This window comes from Neolamprologus brichardi, chromosome 14 (genome assembly GCF_056152115.1).
Source record: "Neolamprologus brichardi isolate AB-2024 chromosome 14, ASM5615211v1, whole genome shotgun sequence".
In the NCBI taxonomy this organism is placed as follows: Eukaryota; Metazoa; Chordata; class Actinopteri; order Cichliformes; family Cichlidae; genus Neolamprologus; species Neolamprologus brichardi.
In genome coordinates this window covers 2,117,501-2,134,452 of record NC_142117.1, presented here as the reverse complement: position 1 = coordinate 2,134,452, position 16,952 = coordinate 2,117,501, and the positions used below count along the sequence as shown (strand labels likewise).

General features: G+C 40.8%; 1 protein-coding gene across 1 annotated transcript in view; it reads right to left on the bottom strand.

Annotated features, from left to right (window-relative positions):
• LOC102787823 (cadherin-6-like) overlaps positions 1-10,040 on the bottom strand; it is a 58,236-nt gene extending 48,196 nt beyond the window's left edge. The window contains exons 1-2 of the mRNA XM_087850611.1: positions 9,950-10,040; positions 3,302-3,641 (exon numbers count right to left, since the gene is read on the bottom strand). Of these exons, the coding sequence (XP_087706737.1) occupies positions 3,302-3,523 (222 nt within the window). The 5' untranslated portion in view covers positions 3,524-3,641; positions 9,950-10,040. The remainder of the gene's footprint in view (positions 1-3,301; positions 3,642-9,949) is intronic.
• Positions 10,041-16,952: the final 6,912 nt, after the last annotated feature.

Below are 16,952 nucleotides of genomic sequence, written 5' to 3'. Positions count from 1 at the left end.
GAGATTTAATGGCATGATAAACTACATGTGAAAATTCATACCCAATCTCTCTGAAAAAATGGCGCCACTGAACTGAAAAGAGAATCGAACGGGAGTGGAATCATGAACATGAGAAAGCATGGCGTGACTTGAAAGATCTGCTTACAAAGGAACCAGTTCTGAAGTTTTATGATCCTATTAAGATCTCATCAGATGCATCACAGAGTGGGCTTGGAGCTGTTCTTCTGCAGAAGTATGATGAGTGGCAGCCTGTTGCATATGCATCGCGATCCATGACAGACGCAGAGACGAGATATGCACAGATTGAAAAAGAACTGCTCAGCACAACATACGCCTGTGAGAGATTTCACCAGTTTGTGTCCGGGCAGGCCATCAGTGTTGAAACTGACCACAAGCCACTGATAGCATTGTTCCAAAAACCACTAAATGACTGTCCGCTGAGAATCCAAAGAACGATGATCCGGCTGCAACGTTACACGCTTAACGTGATGTTCACCCCTGGCAAGCTGATGTACACGGCCGACACATTATCCAGAGCTGTTGATCCGAATGAGCCAGCAAACACCAAGATGGATGATGCAAGAGCATATGTGAGCATGGTCACAGGTGCACTTCCTGTTGCAGAAGGGAAGATGGAGCTCATCAGAACAGAGACAAGCAAAGATGGATCATTACAAACACTGTGCAAAACCATCATAGATGGATGGCCCAGCTGTAAGCAAAACTGCTCACCTGATATTCAAGAGTATTGGAACTGCAGAGCAGAACTGTCTGTAGTGGATGATGTGGTGTTCAAGGGAAGTGAAATTTTCATCCCAAAGAGCCTGCGAGGAGAGATGCTCAAAAAGATACACGCAGGGCATCTAGGCATGGAAAAATGAAAAAGGAGAGCACGTGAGGTGATGTACTGGCCACGGATTAATCAGGATGTGACAGGAAGTGTCGAACTGTTCAACATGTCTGACATATCAAGCAAGCAATCCTGCCGAACCACTAAAGCCGCACCCAGTGCCAGACCGACCATATCAGAAAGTGGGGGCTGACCTCTTTGTGTCTGGAGGAAGGACTATATTGTGGTCACAGACTGCTACTCTTTGTATCCAGAAGTATGTAGACTGCAAACAACAACAGCAGAGGCTGTAATCACCTCTATGAAAGCCGTATTTGCACGACACGGTGTGTCAAGTGAAGTGTTCACAGACAAAAGCCTGCTAGTATACCACACAACGCCACTGGAGTGTGTCACCAGCACAGCTTCTTGTGGGACGACGCCTGAGACCAAACCTGCCCATTCAGGATAATCTGCTTAAAACAAAGGAGGGAAACAGCGTGAAGAAGTTCAAGGAGCAACAGAAAGCAAAGCAGAAGTTCTATTATGACAGAGGAACAAAAAGGTTACCTGAACTGCATGCTGGGCATCAAGTGAGATTCAAAGACAAAACCAGCACATGGGCACAGAAAGCGACTGTCCTAAAGGAAGATCAACCACAATCATACATCATTCAGACAGAAGATGGAGCTATGCTGAGAAGAAATCGCAGAGATCTTCTTAAGGGACCAGTAGTAGTGGAGCAGAGGTTGGAGCCTGCTGAACAACCCCAACACACACATGAGACACTATCAACTGAAACACCTACACATACACGAGAACAAACACTGAGAAGATCTGCAAGACAAGTGAGGCCACCTATGATCGAACAGATGTAATGTGTTGACATGTTGTTTGGAAGATGATGTCATAGTATCTATGTTTGGTTACTAGTGTTGAACTGACCATGATTGTTGAAAACTAGTTGTGCTGTTAACATTAACCCTTTAAAGCTGGTCAGAGCGGCACGCTCCGTTTTGTGTAACTATTTTTAAACCCCAGTAGCTCTGCAACCACGTGAGCTAGCGCAATAATTTTTTTTGCATATGAAACCGGAGGAGTTGTACTTACATCTTATGCCATCAGCTTGTCCTCGGTCACAGTTTCCTTCCACATATAGTTTTGCAAAAACTGCATAAAAAGCACTTGCAGCAACAAAAACATAATATTCCAGAAACACGCTTTGCCGATCCGATCAGCTGTTTGTAACACTTCCTACGGTGGAATAGACGTCAGCGCGAACTTTTGCATGTCTGCCATGACCTGCCCGAAACAGGAAGTGACATCATTTTGCAGAAATGTAGTTTTTTACCATCAGGGCCTCATGAGCCTATATTTGTGTTTTTAAAAGTTATCTTTGACTTTATGACTTTCTGTGTGGTTTCTGGGATGCTTAGGACTCATATTGCACTGCTGGAAATAGTTTATTTTGATGCATATGCTGCTTTTTTGCAAATTTGCATTATAATATTTATTTTTGTTTTTCCTGCAGTGTATAAAAATTGGTGTATTTCAAAAATAAAACTATGAAGACACTCAAAATAAATTTCCTGTTGTTAGAAACTATTGTGTGCAACTATTTTGAATTTACAGTTTTGAGGGATAAGCCTCTTAAATTTCTCTAACTAGAAATATATGTTAAAAAAACAAAAACGATTTTCAATTTTTTTGTAGTTTATTGCATTTTTTTGCAATTTATGTAATTACTATGCACTTAATGCAGACATATTATTAAAATCTGGGCTATTATGGTTGTATTGATGTATAGCAACTTGAAATTCTCCCAAAAATGGCTCCACAGCATGTAAAAATATAATATAAGCTCTGGCAGACTTGGTTCTATGGTAGGTCTTAAAGGGTTAAATTGACAAATCCTGGTTTAACAAGTAAGAAAAACAAGAGACTGTTTAGGTTTGTGAAAGTAGCTATGTTATTTAATTTCATTGTTTTAAAAAAAGGACGACGTAATGATAACAGCAAATCCAAGTTTTATGTTGTTAATACACCCAGACTATAGGGGGAGCCAGAGAGCTAGAGGGAGTTACCTCTGAGCAGACTGTGATGGCGGAAGTTTGTTTACATGTAAATGGCCTGTTTTTGTATAGCGCTTTACTTTGTCCCTATGGACCCCAAAGCACTTTACACTACATTCAGTCCACACACATTCACACACTGGTGATGGCAGCTACACTGTAGCCACAGCTGCCCTGGGCGCACTGACAGAGGCGAGGTGACACATGTGAACTACAGTTTGATAAAATACCTTCTCTTCAAGTAACAATGTCATTAATGAGAGCCCAGAACAACAATAAGAAACAACACAGTTGGTGATCAGCTGTGGTAAATCATTATGCTTTCTGCTAATTAAGATAATTTCATTTAATTTGGGAATATGTCATCCTGAGTATACCTTAATGGAAGCACAGATCTTACCTTGCCAATATACTGGTAGTCAGAGCCTGTATACTCCTCCTGCAGGAAAAACTGGTTCCACATCCAGCCTCGCCTCACTCGTTTCAGCAGCTTCTCTCCTCTGATGGCTGCTTCTATTCCCTCTCCATCTGCTGTGTGTGTCCTCCGTCCATTTAAAGCCAGTGCATCATCAAGGGTCAGGCAAATACAGAAACAAACAATGCCCAGGATAATATTCCTCATCTTTGTGATGGAGATGTAGAAGTCACAAATGTTCTATCTTCCCAGCTGGCTCTCTCCAAACTGGCAGATGGGTCTATCTGTCATAGTCCTTCCAGTTTTGACTGACAGTGGAAAGGATCTGTAAAACAAGTAAATACAAAAAAATGTCAATTCTACATTTAATAACATTCATCCTGAGGGCAGTTCATCAACTTCTTGGCACTTTACGGCCTGATGTGGGAGTGCAGGACGAGCAGAAACAACAGAAACAAGTGCTGTCTGCAGCTAACATTTTCAAAGTTCCTGTTATTCCAGCATGCACTGCACTCTCATTCACGACGCAGGGAAAATGCTGAGGTCACACAGTACTCTGCTCAGTGCCTGTGCACCCATAAGCCTCAGTTATAGCAAAAACACCGTTTTTAGTCACACATTGTTTTTTTCTTTCCAAGCTTTCACTTCCAGCAGGTGATCTGTGCAGTGACAACACTAACAAGTGTGAAATTAGTGCTTCATCTGAAAATAACTTCTGTCTGTAAACAGGATGCTCAGGTCTAATTATTGTTATAAGCTATCCTTACATTTGACCTCTGACATCTGAACATCAAAACAATAATAATGCTACATACATACATATTTAAAGTTCTGTTTCTTTCTGCCATTGTACTGAAAACATGCATATAGTGGATGATATATGAGGACTCTAATTATAATATTACTTTGGACCTCTGACCTCTTCATAGTAAAGGCTGTGCTGAGTTCAGTAGAACTGGAAAAACTCTGATTTGTCTTGTGTACTGTGTTTCTATGTGTGTTTGCACATTTCCATGTGTGTGTGGAGCGCTGCTGACTTCACCTGAGGATGTCACGAGGTGGAAGGAATTCTTAGTGAAATATGTTAATCCCATGTTTTTCCCCCAAATCTGAGTAGTTTTGATAGCTGATCTAAATATTTGAAAACAAAGTGAATGATCCAAAAAGACAACAAACTCCTGTTCAAACGACCAAGTTTTTGGTTACATAATAAGTTCATCTGTCTTTCCTTGGAGCAAAGACTCTGCAGCAGACACAGACCTGCTCGTATGCACAGCAAACACACTGACGTGGATCTATGTAAGCAATCTGCAACTGTTGGCCTGATGCTGAAAAACATACTGAATATGCACACTCATATATGTTTTAATATAAATAGTATATTTTACTTCACTTTTGACAGGGCTGTAGTATTTTGTACACTTAAAAACTGTCCTGTTTGATAAAGCCGCGCGCACTCATGTTGAAGGATCTACAAGGAACGCTTACACAGCAAATAGTCCACTGACAGGAAACAAGCTTTTATCATTTATCAGGCCCCATCAGACCGATCGGACTAATCAATGAATCACTGGTGTTGTGCGTTGGCCTTGCAGAGCTTAATTTGAATGATAATGTAACCTCATCAGTTCTTGTGTTCAGCACTAGAGTGCAGCCCTGACAAGCGAGACTAGTTATCAGCTATTGTAATAAGTCAGTGTTGATACAGTAATCAGTGTTTGGAGTCATGTCAGGTATAGGGATGGGTACCGGTATCCGGTGCCATGATGGCACCGGTTCTGACATAAACGGTAGTAACCAGACCGAAAAGCAGCGCACATTTCGGTGCTTTTTTTTCCTGAGCAGTGATACACTTTAGATTCTAGCCAATCATTTTACGTTTCCGAGGATAGTAGGCGGGTCCAGGTACGTACGTTCTTTTAGAGCAGAGCTACAGATTAAAATGCCCAAGGCGAAGCGGTCAAAGTCTGGCTGTACTTCACAGCAAAAGATGCAAACTCAGCAGCTGCAACAAGTGCTTTAAGCTGATACTGTGATGCTGTCAAAGGAGGTAACACCTCAAATCTGATGAAACACCTGGCGACGCATAGCGTTTTTTTAAAAGCCGAGAAATGCGCCGTATTTGATAGCTTGCTGCGAGACCTCACACCGAGCACATCTACTGCGGGTGTGCTGCCTGTTATCGGACCCGGAGTTAGCAACATCCCCCAAAAACCCGAAGAGGAGAGTCCTGGCCCCTAGCCCTGCCAGTGTAGCAGAAATGATGAGGATGATGATGCAGCAGCAGCCGTTCTTCTCTGCGTGAGTAGCTTAATGTTGTTCGTGTGTAATTTACGTTGAGTAGGCTAACCACGTTATTACATTAATGCATGTAAGGTGAACTAGCAAACACCATCATAGCTACATGCGGCTGTCTTCTTGTTTGATGGCAGATACTCCCTTCACCCTGGACAAAAAGGCTAAAATGACCAAAGAAAAAGTGGAAAACAGCTAAACATGAGAGGTTTTTGGACAAAGTTTGTGTTCTCCATTCTTTAAGCACCGGCACCGTTTCAAAAGTACTGGTTTGGCACCGATATCGGATAAAACCTAAACGATACCCATCCCTAGTCAGGTACAAATGTTTTCCTTTCCTGCACACTGAAAATGCTTTGAGACGACACCGCTGAACTGAACAAATTCAGCATTAAGTCATTAACTTTTAAATGTCCTGGTCATTGTTGCCCTCTCTCTAACGCCCTCCTGGTGGAGAACACACAGACTCATTGATTCTGAGTGGACATTATTACATTATTACACAGTGAAGAAACCTGGAGCTCTCAGGTTTTACCGCTCAAATGGATTTGCCCATTGTCTAACTATTCTAGTGTATGTAGGCGTGTGTATCAGTCACCAAGGGGTACGGCGCACGTGCAAACATCGAAGTCAAACTAACCAACAACCATCTATGACTTTATTCTTCTTCTAATATCTTCATTGCTTCTTGACTAAAAGAGAAAAGTTACAAATTCACAGCTTCACACATAATCTCATCTCAATCTGGTTGTTCCAAATCAAGAGATGATGAAGACGCCTGCATCTAAGTAACTGTTAGCGAATAGCAGCTTAACTGTGTGTGATGATCAAAGTTACACTGGGACGTTTCCAGACTCTGATGTGCTTCCTCTTTCATCCAGAGGAGCTTTGAAACAGACATGTTAGTGCTGGAGAAACATCATGTCACAGGGCTTATACACAAATGCCAGTGCAGAAAGTGAGTGCTATAAAAGGAGAAGAATAATAAAGAAATTGCATTCAGATTACAAGAGAAGCTAGTGCAGCCTTCCTGCCCACTATTACTCACACACTGCAGAAACAAGCAGCCAACATCCTCCTAAAAGCAGACTTCAAAGAAACACTTTTTTAATTAGAGAAGCACCAATGGGATTTTTTTCTTACTCCCCAATAACAATTTTTGCTTAATTCTTTCTACAGATGATAACTGGCAGCATATATTACTAATACAATAACAGACCTGCAGTAACAGCTGCAGTACATTACAGGATCTGTCCTGTCTGGAAGCTTTTGCAATCAGAGTTATGACTGTTTGCTTCTCCAGGATGAGTCTATAAATTCTCTGCAGGCTCCTCTTCTTCATGTGTTTCTGTTTATTTATTTCTATTTGTGTTATTTCAGTTATAACATTAAATGTGTTGCATGACTATGTCTGAGCTGACAGGCAGGGGGGAGGGAAGGGGAGAAAATATAATAAACGCACAGCCACGTGAACGGCCCTGCACACTGAATCTTCTCTCACTTACACAGTGGTGGATAAAGAGGAAAAGTGTCTGCTACAGAGACTTCATTGAGATATTAGTCAAACCTTTAAATGACACAGTCCAAATCAGACGTCAACCAGGCTGTAAGGTACACACACACACACACACACACACACACACACACACACACACACAAAACTGTCCTTGAGAGTCCTTGAGAGAAGCATGAATAAACCATGTATGCACCTTGAATTTAGACTCTTGATTGACAGATTTTTAAGGGGAACTTTTTTCTATAAGTTAATCCATTCAGTTTAAACATCAGAACCCGGGACGGTTATGAGGAAACTAGAGAAGAACTCCCAGAATTCCTTTCTCAGAGTTCCTCATGGAACCATGCAGGGTGCTTTTTTTTTGGGGGGGGGGGGGGGGGGGGGGGGCTCCTTCAAGCTCAGGTCCTGAGGGTCCTGCGCAGTATTGTTCCTAGGACTGCACTCTTCTGGACAGATATCCCAGATGTTGTTCCTGGGAGCGCTGGAGCCACTCACCCAGTGCTGGGGTCACTGGCCCAGTTTTCAGGCCCCTCTTCTGTGGAACCAGCTTCCAGTTTGGATTCAGGAGACAGACACTATCTCTACTTTCAAGATTAGGCTTCAAACTTTCCTTTTTGCTAAAGCATATAGTTAGGGCTATAGTTACGGTTATCAGATCGGTTTAATGTCAGACAATATTTTCACGGACCGGCCTTTAAGGTGTGGCGGATAAACACAACAAAATAAAATGATACGACTGAGACAAAACCTGTGGTATTTTGTAAATATAATAATAAACATGAATTCACTGTGTAATTGTGTAACTTTATGCGCAGCGTCCTCCTGAAATGCACCAACAACATTGACAGTAACATCCTCCTCTCTGCCCCTTAATGCCCTCTGGTCGCTATGGTAACGCATAAATATTTCTTTCAAAGTAAGACGCACAACTACAACATGGGAAACCGAGTTAACGATAAAAACCCTGAAAACCATAAATTTCAACTCTCTCCTGGTACCAACGTGGGATTTATGGTCCAGCAGAGGTGTTTGCTGCAGAGAGCTATGTGGCAATGCAGAAAGTATGAGGTACAACCAGTCCGTGGCCACGGCTTCTGCCAGCTGCAGGGAAGAGCAAGGTTATAACAGAAAGAGCTGAAGTGAAACCTGTTTTTTTATCATTGAAGGTTTATTCAAGGTTCTTCCTGGTGAACTGTTGCTAACATTATTACGACATGATATGACAGAGGTAGGCTGAACAGCTTGCTCACATCTCCCCAAGATGCCAAACCAGAGGTCAAGAGGACAAGCTTCTCTTGTTGTGGTATTCTGCTGTTATATTCAGGAGGTTGTGCAAAATGACAGTACAACACAAAATTTCATTGAGGAGCTGTGCCTGATTCAAATCCTATTTTCACATCTGTAAAGGACAGAGAGCAGCATCCTTTTTTATTCTCTCTAATCTGGCTTTGATGAGCAGCAGTATTTGCAAACGCAGCATACAGAGAGCTGTAATTGGAGGAGCTGTCAAACAGGCCAAGAAGAAAGCTGATGTTGTCTTCAAACAACAGTTTAGCAGCTCTCGTCCTGACAGATGCAGCTGAAAACCTGTAAAACTGTTCTGATGTGAATGCTCTCTGCAGCGTGTTAGAAGCTGCTGTTCCACAGTTATCTGGAGCTAACTGTTCTTGTACAACAAACACATTCACACTGAAGACGCTGAGTCAGTGAATCAGCTTGAAAAGTGAGCATAGAAACATGCGCTCTATATCGAAAAGGTGATCAAGAGGATTTTTGATCTACTCGATCACCACTGTGTGACCCAAACCTGGCAACATGTGCAGTCTGAGACAACACGCACATTTAGCACTGTCTTCTGTCCAAACGCTGAGTGCTGATGGATCTTATATAGTGCTTTTCTAATCTATACAACTTGCCTCATTCACCCAATTATACAAGCACTTTCTTTTTCTAAGTGCTTTTGATGTAACGTCCACACTCATTCGTGCATCTGAGAGGTCAGTAACACAAACATCCACAGCAAATTAGCAAAGGAATAATATTGTATTCAGTGAGCGGGATAATCCAACGACTGTAATTAGATCCGAACTTTATCAGAGGAAGTAGTGATAGTGACTCTGCTAGTCTGTGTACGAGTTTCTGCCCTGAGGAACCACAATGACCGAAACTAACGCTACATCATTAACGAGTCTTTCAGAGATTATATATGGAATAATATATAATATACATATTATACTTCTAAGTTCACAGTCACAAAACATAAAGTTCAGCACACATTAACAGATGATAACATATCGTATAGATGAAGAAACAGAAATTCTTAAACAAACTTCCAGAACCATAAAGAACAATGTCAGAAGCGTCTTCTTTTATTTCACTGTACCTGTCGGGTTTACCGCTGAGCTGGTCTGTGACCTGTTTAATCCCATTAGTCTAACAAGTCAAGATTTATTTATTTTTAAAGGTTTTTTAAATTCGATATGAAATCTGTGATCTCGCGTCGACACAGAGTCCGCAGGAATAAAGCGGATATGAAACAAACGCGTTTTGTTGGTGTTTATTCAAACAGACGAAATAAAAGCTGCTGATGTTTATGGTCGTAATTTATCGTCACAGTTACCAAACAGCCAAACGGAGCGCGCGCGTGCCTGCTGCTCGCGGCTAAAGCCCAAATTAAATCACGCATCTTCTGCCAGCTTGTAAAGGGTCCACGCTCAGTCTGCTGTGGAAAAAACACCAAACTCAAAGTGTTCAAATAGACACGAACACCTCAGCTTTCCGTGTTGTCTCAACCTGTTGGAAAGAGACGCGGCGGCACTTACCGCTGTGTGCGCAGCGTTCAGGACAGCGACTGTAACGGAAACGGGGTGCTGTTCCCCGCGTGTGCTGCGTCTCTCTGCGTGGAGTCTCGCTCTACCAACCCCACTCATCAGCTCAGCAAACTGAGGGTTTATCTGCTGATTGGTCATTACAGTCCCGCGTGTGTACGCTCACGTGCACATGAACACGAGTTAACCGAGCAGCAGAAAAGAATTTCAGCCAGCCGCGATTTCACGTCCCGGTTTACCGCATGGTTACAACAAATCTGTCAAATCGGTGTTAATAACAACTCACAGCCAACACCGACAGCCTGAAGGACGATTACTGAGTTTACTGAGCTGTGATACATCTGCTGGTTTAAACGATGTTATTGGGCCCCAAATCTACACCGTAAAAAACCCCAACAACTGTAATTTAAGAGAATATCTCATATAAATGTACAGAATCTTTCTAAGTAAAAGAAAATTATAAAAAGTAATGAAAAAATCGCGAAAAAACAGCACCTGTGTATAAACATGATTTTTACATTTTTATGGAAAATGTATTTATTTTTTATACAAAAAGGACTAAAAATGATGGTCGCAAGATTAACATAATTTTACAGCTATTTTTATTTAAAAGATAAAACTGTTAACTTCTAGTTTTATGCTGTACATACACTGGGTGTAAAATGACACAAAAATGACAGTAAAATAAGTTTCTGTAATTACGTTTTTTCCATTAGTTAATGGATAGTTTGTGTAATTACGTTGAATGGGGAAAATGGCATGAATGTTTTTATAATTATATCACATCTACAAGTATTAAGTTAAAAGGTATGACTGTGGTAATTAACAAAATTGGTAAAATTACAAAAAAAATAATAAAATAGAAATGCATAATCTATATTAGTCTGAAGATTTCAACATGTGTAATGATGCCTGGTTAAATAAAGTATGCACACGTTTCATGTAAACATTATCTGCAACCTTCTTATTGGCTTTAACTCAAATAATAAAACATTTCAGTGACATAAAAAATGTAAATTTTAATTTTATGTTCTGTACAGCCTATATATATTTAAGCCTATAATAAGCATGTAGCCCAATAAGTATAAAAAGCAGACATTACTGCATATAGTAATAAAGGTGTCAGAGAGGAGGCGAGAGGAAATCATCCACAGCCGTCTGCACCCCCGGCCCATGGACCACTCTGAACTTAAAAGGCTGTAAAGCCAAATACCACGGTGTGATCCGGGCGTTGGCATCCTTCATGCGATGGAGCCACTGCAGCGGGGCGTGGTCCGAACAGAGGGTGAAGGGGAGGCCCAGGAGGTAATAGCTAAGGGAGTCTGACATCGGGATGGCCAGCCACTCGTTTTCCACGGTGCTGGCCCCGTCAGGAATATAAGGAATATTTGAGGCTGCATGGGAGTTTGCTCTGCTTTGCTCAGCAAGAAGTCGGACTCATTCTTGGTGGGTGTTGTTCTCTGCCAGGGCTGTCCTTATTAATAAATTCTGTTCATAGTTTTCAGGGCCAGAATTTCGAGGCATATCGTGTTTAGGTGGCAAACTGGTGCCCTCAGAATCTCGGAAGTGCTTTTGTTGGCTTCGTCAGGAGGCAGCTAACAAGCTGATGCCCCACAGGGAGGAGTTTGTTCCTCCAAATACATTTCAGGAGGTAGTTTGGGAGAATGGGGTCTGGGCCTTTCTCCTTATTTGTGACTTGGCCCCAGATAAGGAGAAAAACAGACAGACGGATAGAATGATGCTAAGAGCGCGATGCAAAATATACAAATTCTACAGAAGGATCCACAGAAGCAGTAACAGACCAGTCTGTAAATGGGAAAACATGTAAACATTAAAACTAACATTAATAAAATGTATCAGAAAATCCCAGTGTTTGTTTTTTTGTTTCAGTTTTTATCTTTCAGCCCCACTTTTTTTTTTTTTTACTACCAAAATCAAGAGGCACGGCAGTATTGTGCTTTCAGAGTCACCACGGGAAAAACGTCTATGAGTTGTAAACTAATAAGGAACAAAGTAAGGAACTCTTCCATATCCGTTGGTCCATATAGTAACTGACGACCAAAACAACCACTTCAGGCCTGAGAAACACAATTTATGATGTTTATCTTCAAACCATGTTCTTACTTCAAAAGCTTTAAAATAATCACGTCCCATGTTCTTGAGACTTTTCACAGGGCACAAACGTTTTACACCAAAGTCCTGTTGTTTCTCTAATTCAAGGATTCTCTCAGGCTTAGATCCCCCTTAAATCAGTCACACCACTCTGACTGCCTCTGGCTGCCAAGACAAAATGAAAATCTGGAGTTCTGACTAAACAAGGATAAAGAAAGAAAATGAACTTTTCATTTGGGTTTCATTTTCATTTTCCACAGCATGATGGTGTAGTCTCAGTAAATCTTAAAAACTAAACTGAGATTTAAGAACCCTTTAGTATGCATGGATTGCTATTTTCTGATGTATTCACCCTCCTTAGTAAAACTGTCTCTGTAGGAGCAGTGCAGCAAACGATGTGGCACAACTGTTAGAATTTGGAAAAGGGTGAAGAAAATAATTTGATTAAGACTGAAGCATCTTTTCCAGTTTATAAATTTAGCATTTGAATTCATTGTGAATCTGCCTGCTCATTTACCTTGTATTAACCTCTTAAGCCCCAACGCCCCCTGATACGGGGGCAAAAAGCAGGAGATCAGGTAGGCTTGGGGCTTAAGAGGTTAAAAACCCTGATACTTCATTGCAGTAGTAGTAGTTGGAAAAACGACACACACACCTTAAAGAGGGCCTTATGCTTGCCCCAAAAGTATACAGATAACAGCTAAACAGATAAGGAGTAATCACTGAGACAATAGGTGCCAGTGGACAGCACATTCTGATTTAGTTTCAGCCTCAGCTTTTGACTAAAGATCATTTAGTTTTTATCATAATTCAGGCATTATTTTAGTTTTAGTTTAATATATTTTAGTCAGCTGAATCGACTTTACGGTTAGTCTGCGATAATCTTATGACTGTAAAAGTTTGTAAACCGTGTGGAGTAAAAGCACGTGAAATGTGTCCATATGTCTGGTCTTCTCTTCCTCCCAAGGGTTCACATTTTTTCACATTTTCATGAGAAACAGGAAGTATCCCTCCCACTGCCAACCTGTTTGTCAGCAGCAGCTAGCAGCTACCATGTTATTTGTAGGCGATTTGAAGGTTACGGGCATGCCTGATTGCATTAACAATGAATATGTGGCCAGCAAGTTATCAAAGACAATATACAATGCAGATTTTTGTTACTATATAAAGGAAAAGCTGCAGTTTGTAGAGTTCGTCTCTCTTTCATCATTAAAGTTCACGTTGAAATGGCAGTCAAAAATTCTTGACTGATGCTGTTGTAAAGAACTCATCTTGGACTCTGTCACTAAATTAGGATTCTTAAAGACTTGGTGCTGTGGACTGAACAGAGTCAAGACTGAACAAGATGTTGTGAAATGACTGGCAGCTCAGGCCACAGCTCATGTAGGCATTGGAGACACTGTGGCTGTAAAACTGTAGGTCTAAACCTGGAGTTCTATTTCAGTTTAACTGTTTCACATTTAATCTTGTTATTTACCCGACAGGCTTAGCTAGAGTCAGTTTAGTCATGGCTGTTTTAATTGTTTAGATTTTGCTTTTATACCGATGGCGGGGCACTGCTAACAACTAGCTCCTGAATTCGACTCCACCATCTGGTCGGGGCCTTTCTCTGTAAAGTTTGCTTTTAGTGTCTGCTCTCTCTGGGTACTGCATGTCTTTGGACTGTGGGACAAAGGCAGTTAGTAGGGTTAGGTTCACTAGTGAGTCTAAATTATGTGAATGGTCTGTCTCTCTGTGTTAGTCCTGCAACAGACTGGTATGGTAGATGGGATCGGCTCCAGCCCCCCGATGACGGGCAGAATACGATGGAAAAATGGAATTAAAACCACACAATGCATCAGTCTATAAAAGTGTTGATTGTTAAAACTATACTGTCTAGTAAAGTACAGCTTGTCCTTTTTGTGGTGTTCTGACAAACTGTGCGTATGATTGTAATCATGTCGTGTGAGTCATGTAGCTGTGAATGTCAGCTGTCATGGAGATGTTGCAGCAGGTCCTCCTCGGCTCTTCTCTTTGTCCAGTTTGGTTCTGTTTATAAACTAATAATTTGCATTGATTACTGAATACAGAAATGTTTGTTGTTGGTCCATAAAGTAAGACACAGAAACGTGTTCATATTTATCATCTCTGTCTCTGAAATAAAGCGAGCAAGTCAGGAATCCATTATGATATCAGTGATGCACTTAGAAATATGTATCTAAGGTTAAAAAATTCCTATTTTAAACTGACTTTGAGAAATTGGTCTCACCTATTAAACTGGCAAATTGGGCAGAACCAGATGTAGCTGCATGTTTCGATGTACTAACTGAAACATAACAGAAACCCTCGTCCTTTTATTTAAACACATGGGTGAACAGTAGTGATCTGTAGTCATTGTGTTTGACCTGTACCCCAAATTTTAACTTTGTGTCTGTATCTTCAGACTCAGGATATAAAGCATCTTACATTATTTCATCTGAGAAGGGATCCACTTGCTGTTCAGTCCAGTGTGGGTGGGGGGTTGGGGGGGGGGAGCTATTGCCAGGAGGAATTTTTTGAGGACTTCCTCAATCTCATGGACAAGTCCTCTGTGGAGGATAAGGAGGATGACTCGCCCATCACCATGCCAAGGTCACTAAGGTGGTTAAGCAACTTCTCAGGGGCCCTGGGGTGGATGAAATCTACCCTGAGTTTCTTAAGGCACTGGCATTTGTAGGGCTGTCCTAGTTGACAGGCCTTTGTTGGTGCCCCTGGATTGGTGGTTGCCATGCTGATAAACTTGAAACTTATCATTCAGCCTTATTTTGGACTGTGTACAGAACTGTGCAAAGGTTTTGAGACAGCCCTTAGACTTGAACCAGACTTTCTTGTATTCTTTTAAAGCAGTCTTGGACAATAGTTCTACTGGCTCTCTAAAGGTTTTCCAAACTCTTCCTTAGATGTTTGATGTTTTTTAACTCATGTTCAGTCCAGTCCTTGGGCCTGGCCATTTCCAGAGTAATGCCTTTTTATTAAGCTCCTAAAACTCAACACAAAGCAATGTGATTGTGCTGTGTAACCATGTTTACATAGTAGAAACAAGTAAACAAACATTTCCTTAACTAAGTAGAAAAATTTGTGATTTTTACTATCAATAATAATAATAATAATAATAATAATAATAATAATAATCCTACTTTTCTTATTATTATTATTACTAGCTGTATTATGTGTACTCATATAAACATCTGCAGCATGACAGACAACAGACACAGAGAGACAGACGTGTGGCCAAAGTTACCACACTAACAGCACCTGAAGGACAATTGGCTGACTGCTTTTCCTAACTCTGTTTTTAAGCTTTGTGATATAGAAGTTACAATTAAGCTGGAGTCAGATATATTAGAAACATATTCTTCTGGTCACAGAGACAACATATGAATCATTCTAAATCTAACCAAAGACTCAACACTGTCCATGCACCTGAGCATTCATTTGATTTTTATATCCATAGCTTATGAAACATCTTATGTAAGTTCCCCTCTCATAACCAACTCTAATCTTTTCCTGTAATTATGCTATATTATCATATACAACTTTCTCTGTTGACACAAGGTTATACCAGTTCAGTGAGGCTTGGTGCTTTAAGTATTAAAGTATTAGCAGGAGTGAAGTATTGCTAAAAGTATTTAAAGTAATGTAAGGCTTGAGCGCAGAAAACAAAACAAAAAAAGCAGTTGGCCAAAAGCATTGGATTTGCATTAGAACTAAACAAATGAAAATATTTAAAAAATATTCATCATACCAGAACTAAATAATATGCCATAGTATTTCTTAGTTAGAAGTAGTGACTTCCAGGATAGTGAAATGATCTCTAGACACTCAGCAGCCAGTACAAATCCCACCTCGGCTATTTGGTCTAATTTGTTGTTAGATGTATTTACACTTGTACAGTTACTTGCAGTTGCGCGACTGCTTATTTGTATCATAATGAAGCTCTCCTATCAGTTCAGAAACATCTGGATGAGCCTCTATCCCCAGTCACCTTGACCACTTCCTCTTCCTGCAGGTCACATCCTGTCTGTCTTTATAACAACACCCTGTTACTCATCCTTCCTCAGTATGCACTGTGTTTGTACAAAGAAGCATCATGTGCACTGGAATTAGGTCATTTTTTCGGTCCCTCCTCTAAGCACCAAGTAAATAGCACCAACAGGTAATTGTGTTAAAGCAAATCATACTGAGACCGTGGTCAAACATCACCTAACCAAAGTAATCTGATTGAATCAGAAAACAGTGGTTTGGCATTGTGTCCATGTGATTCTCAGCTGAAAGATGACAACAGCATGGATGATAACATTAATATCCTCATTCTGCATGGTATTTCTTTTTTCTTTTCTGAAATGACCTTCTTTTATTTCAACCATGACTGAAATAAATTGAGCAAAAGAATAAGTGGAGAAGAAGAAACAAACCAAAAGATTAGAGTTCCTTAAAATCAGCAAATGTTCACCCTCTGTCCTGTTTGTTCATTGGCTCTCACTGCTGTGTGTGTTGGATGGGATTACTTGGGCAACACCAAGTTCAATTGCAAGTCAACATATCCATCATTAAGTGTTAAAAACTTTATCTTGGAGCTGTTTGTCTAAAACAACTGTGTAGCGATAATAATAATAACAACAACAATGGTGGAGCAGGTCCTATCTACATCGGGAGGTCAGTGGTTTCTCCCTGGCTGCTCCAGTCTGCATGCCAAACATCATTGGGAACGTCATCAACCCCAAGTAACTCTCTGATCTATACATCGGACTATGAATGCATGTGTATGTTAGAATATGCACTTGTGAGAAACTGGGGCCGATCACCAAAACGGCCACAGACTGAAAAATCAGCTCGAAATGAGCCAAAAATTGCACTGTGTATGCCC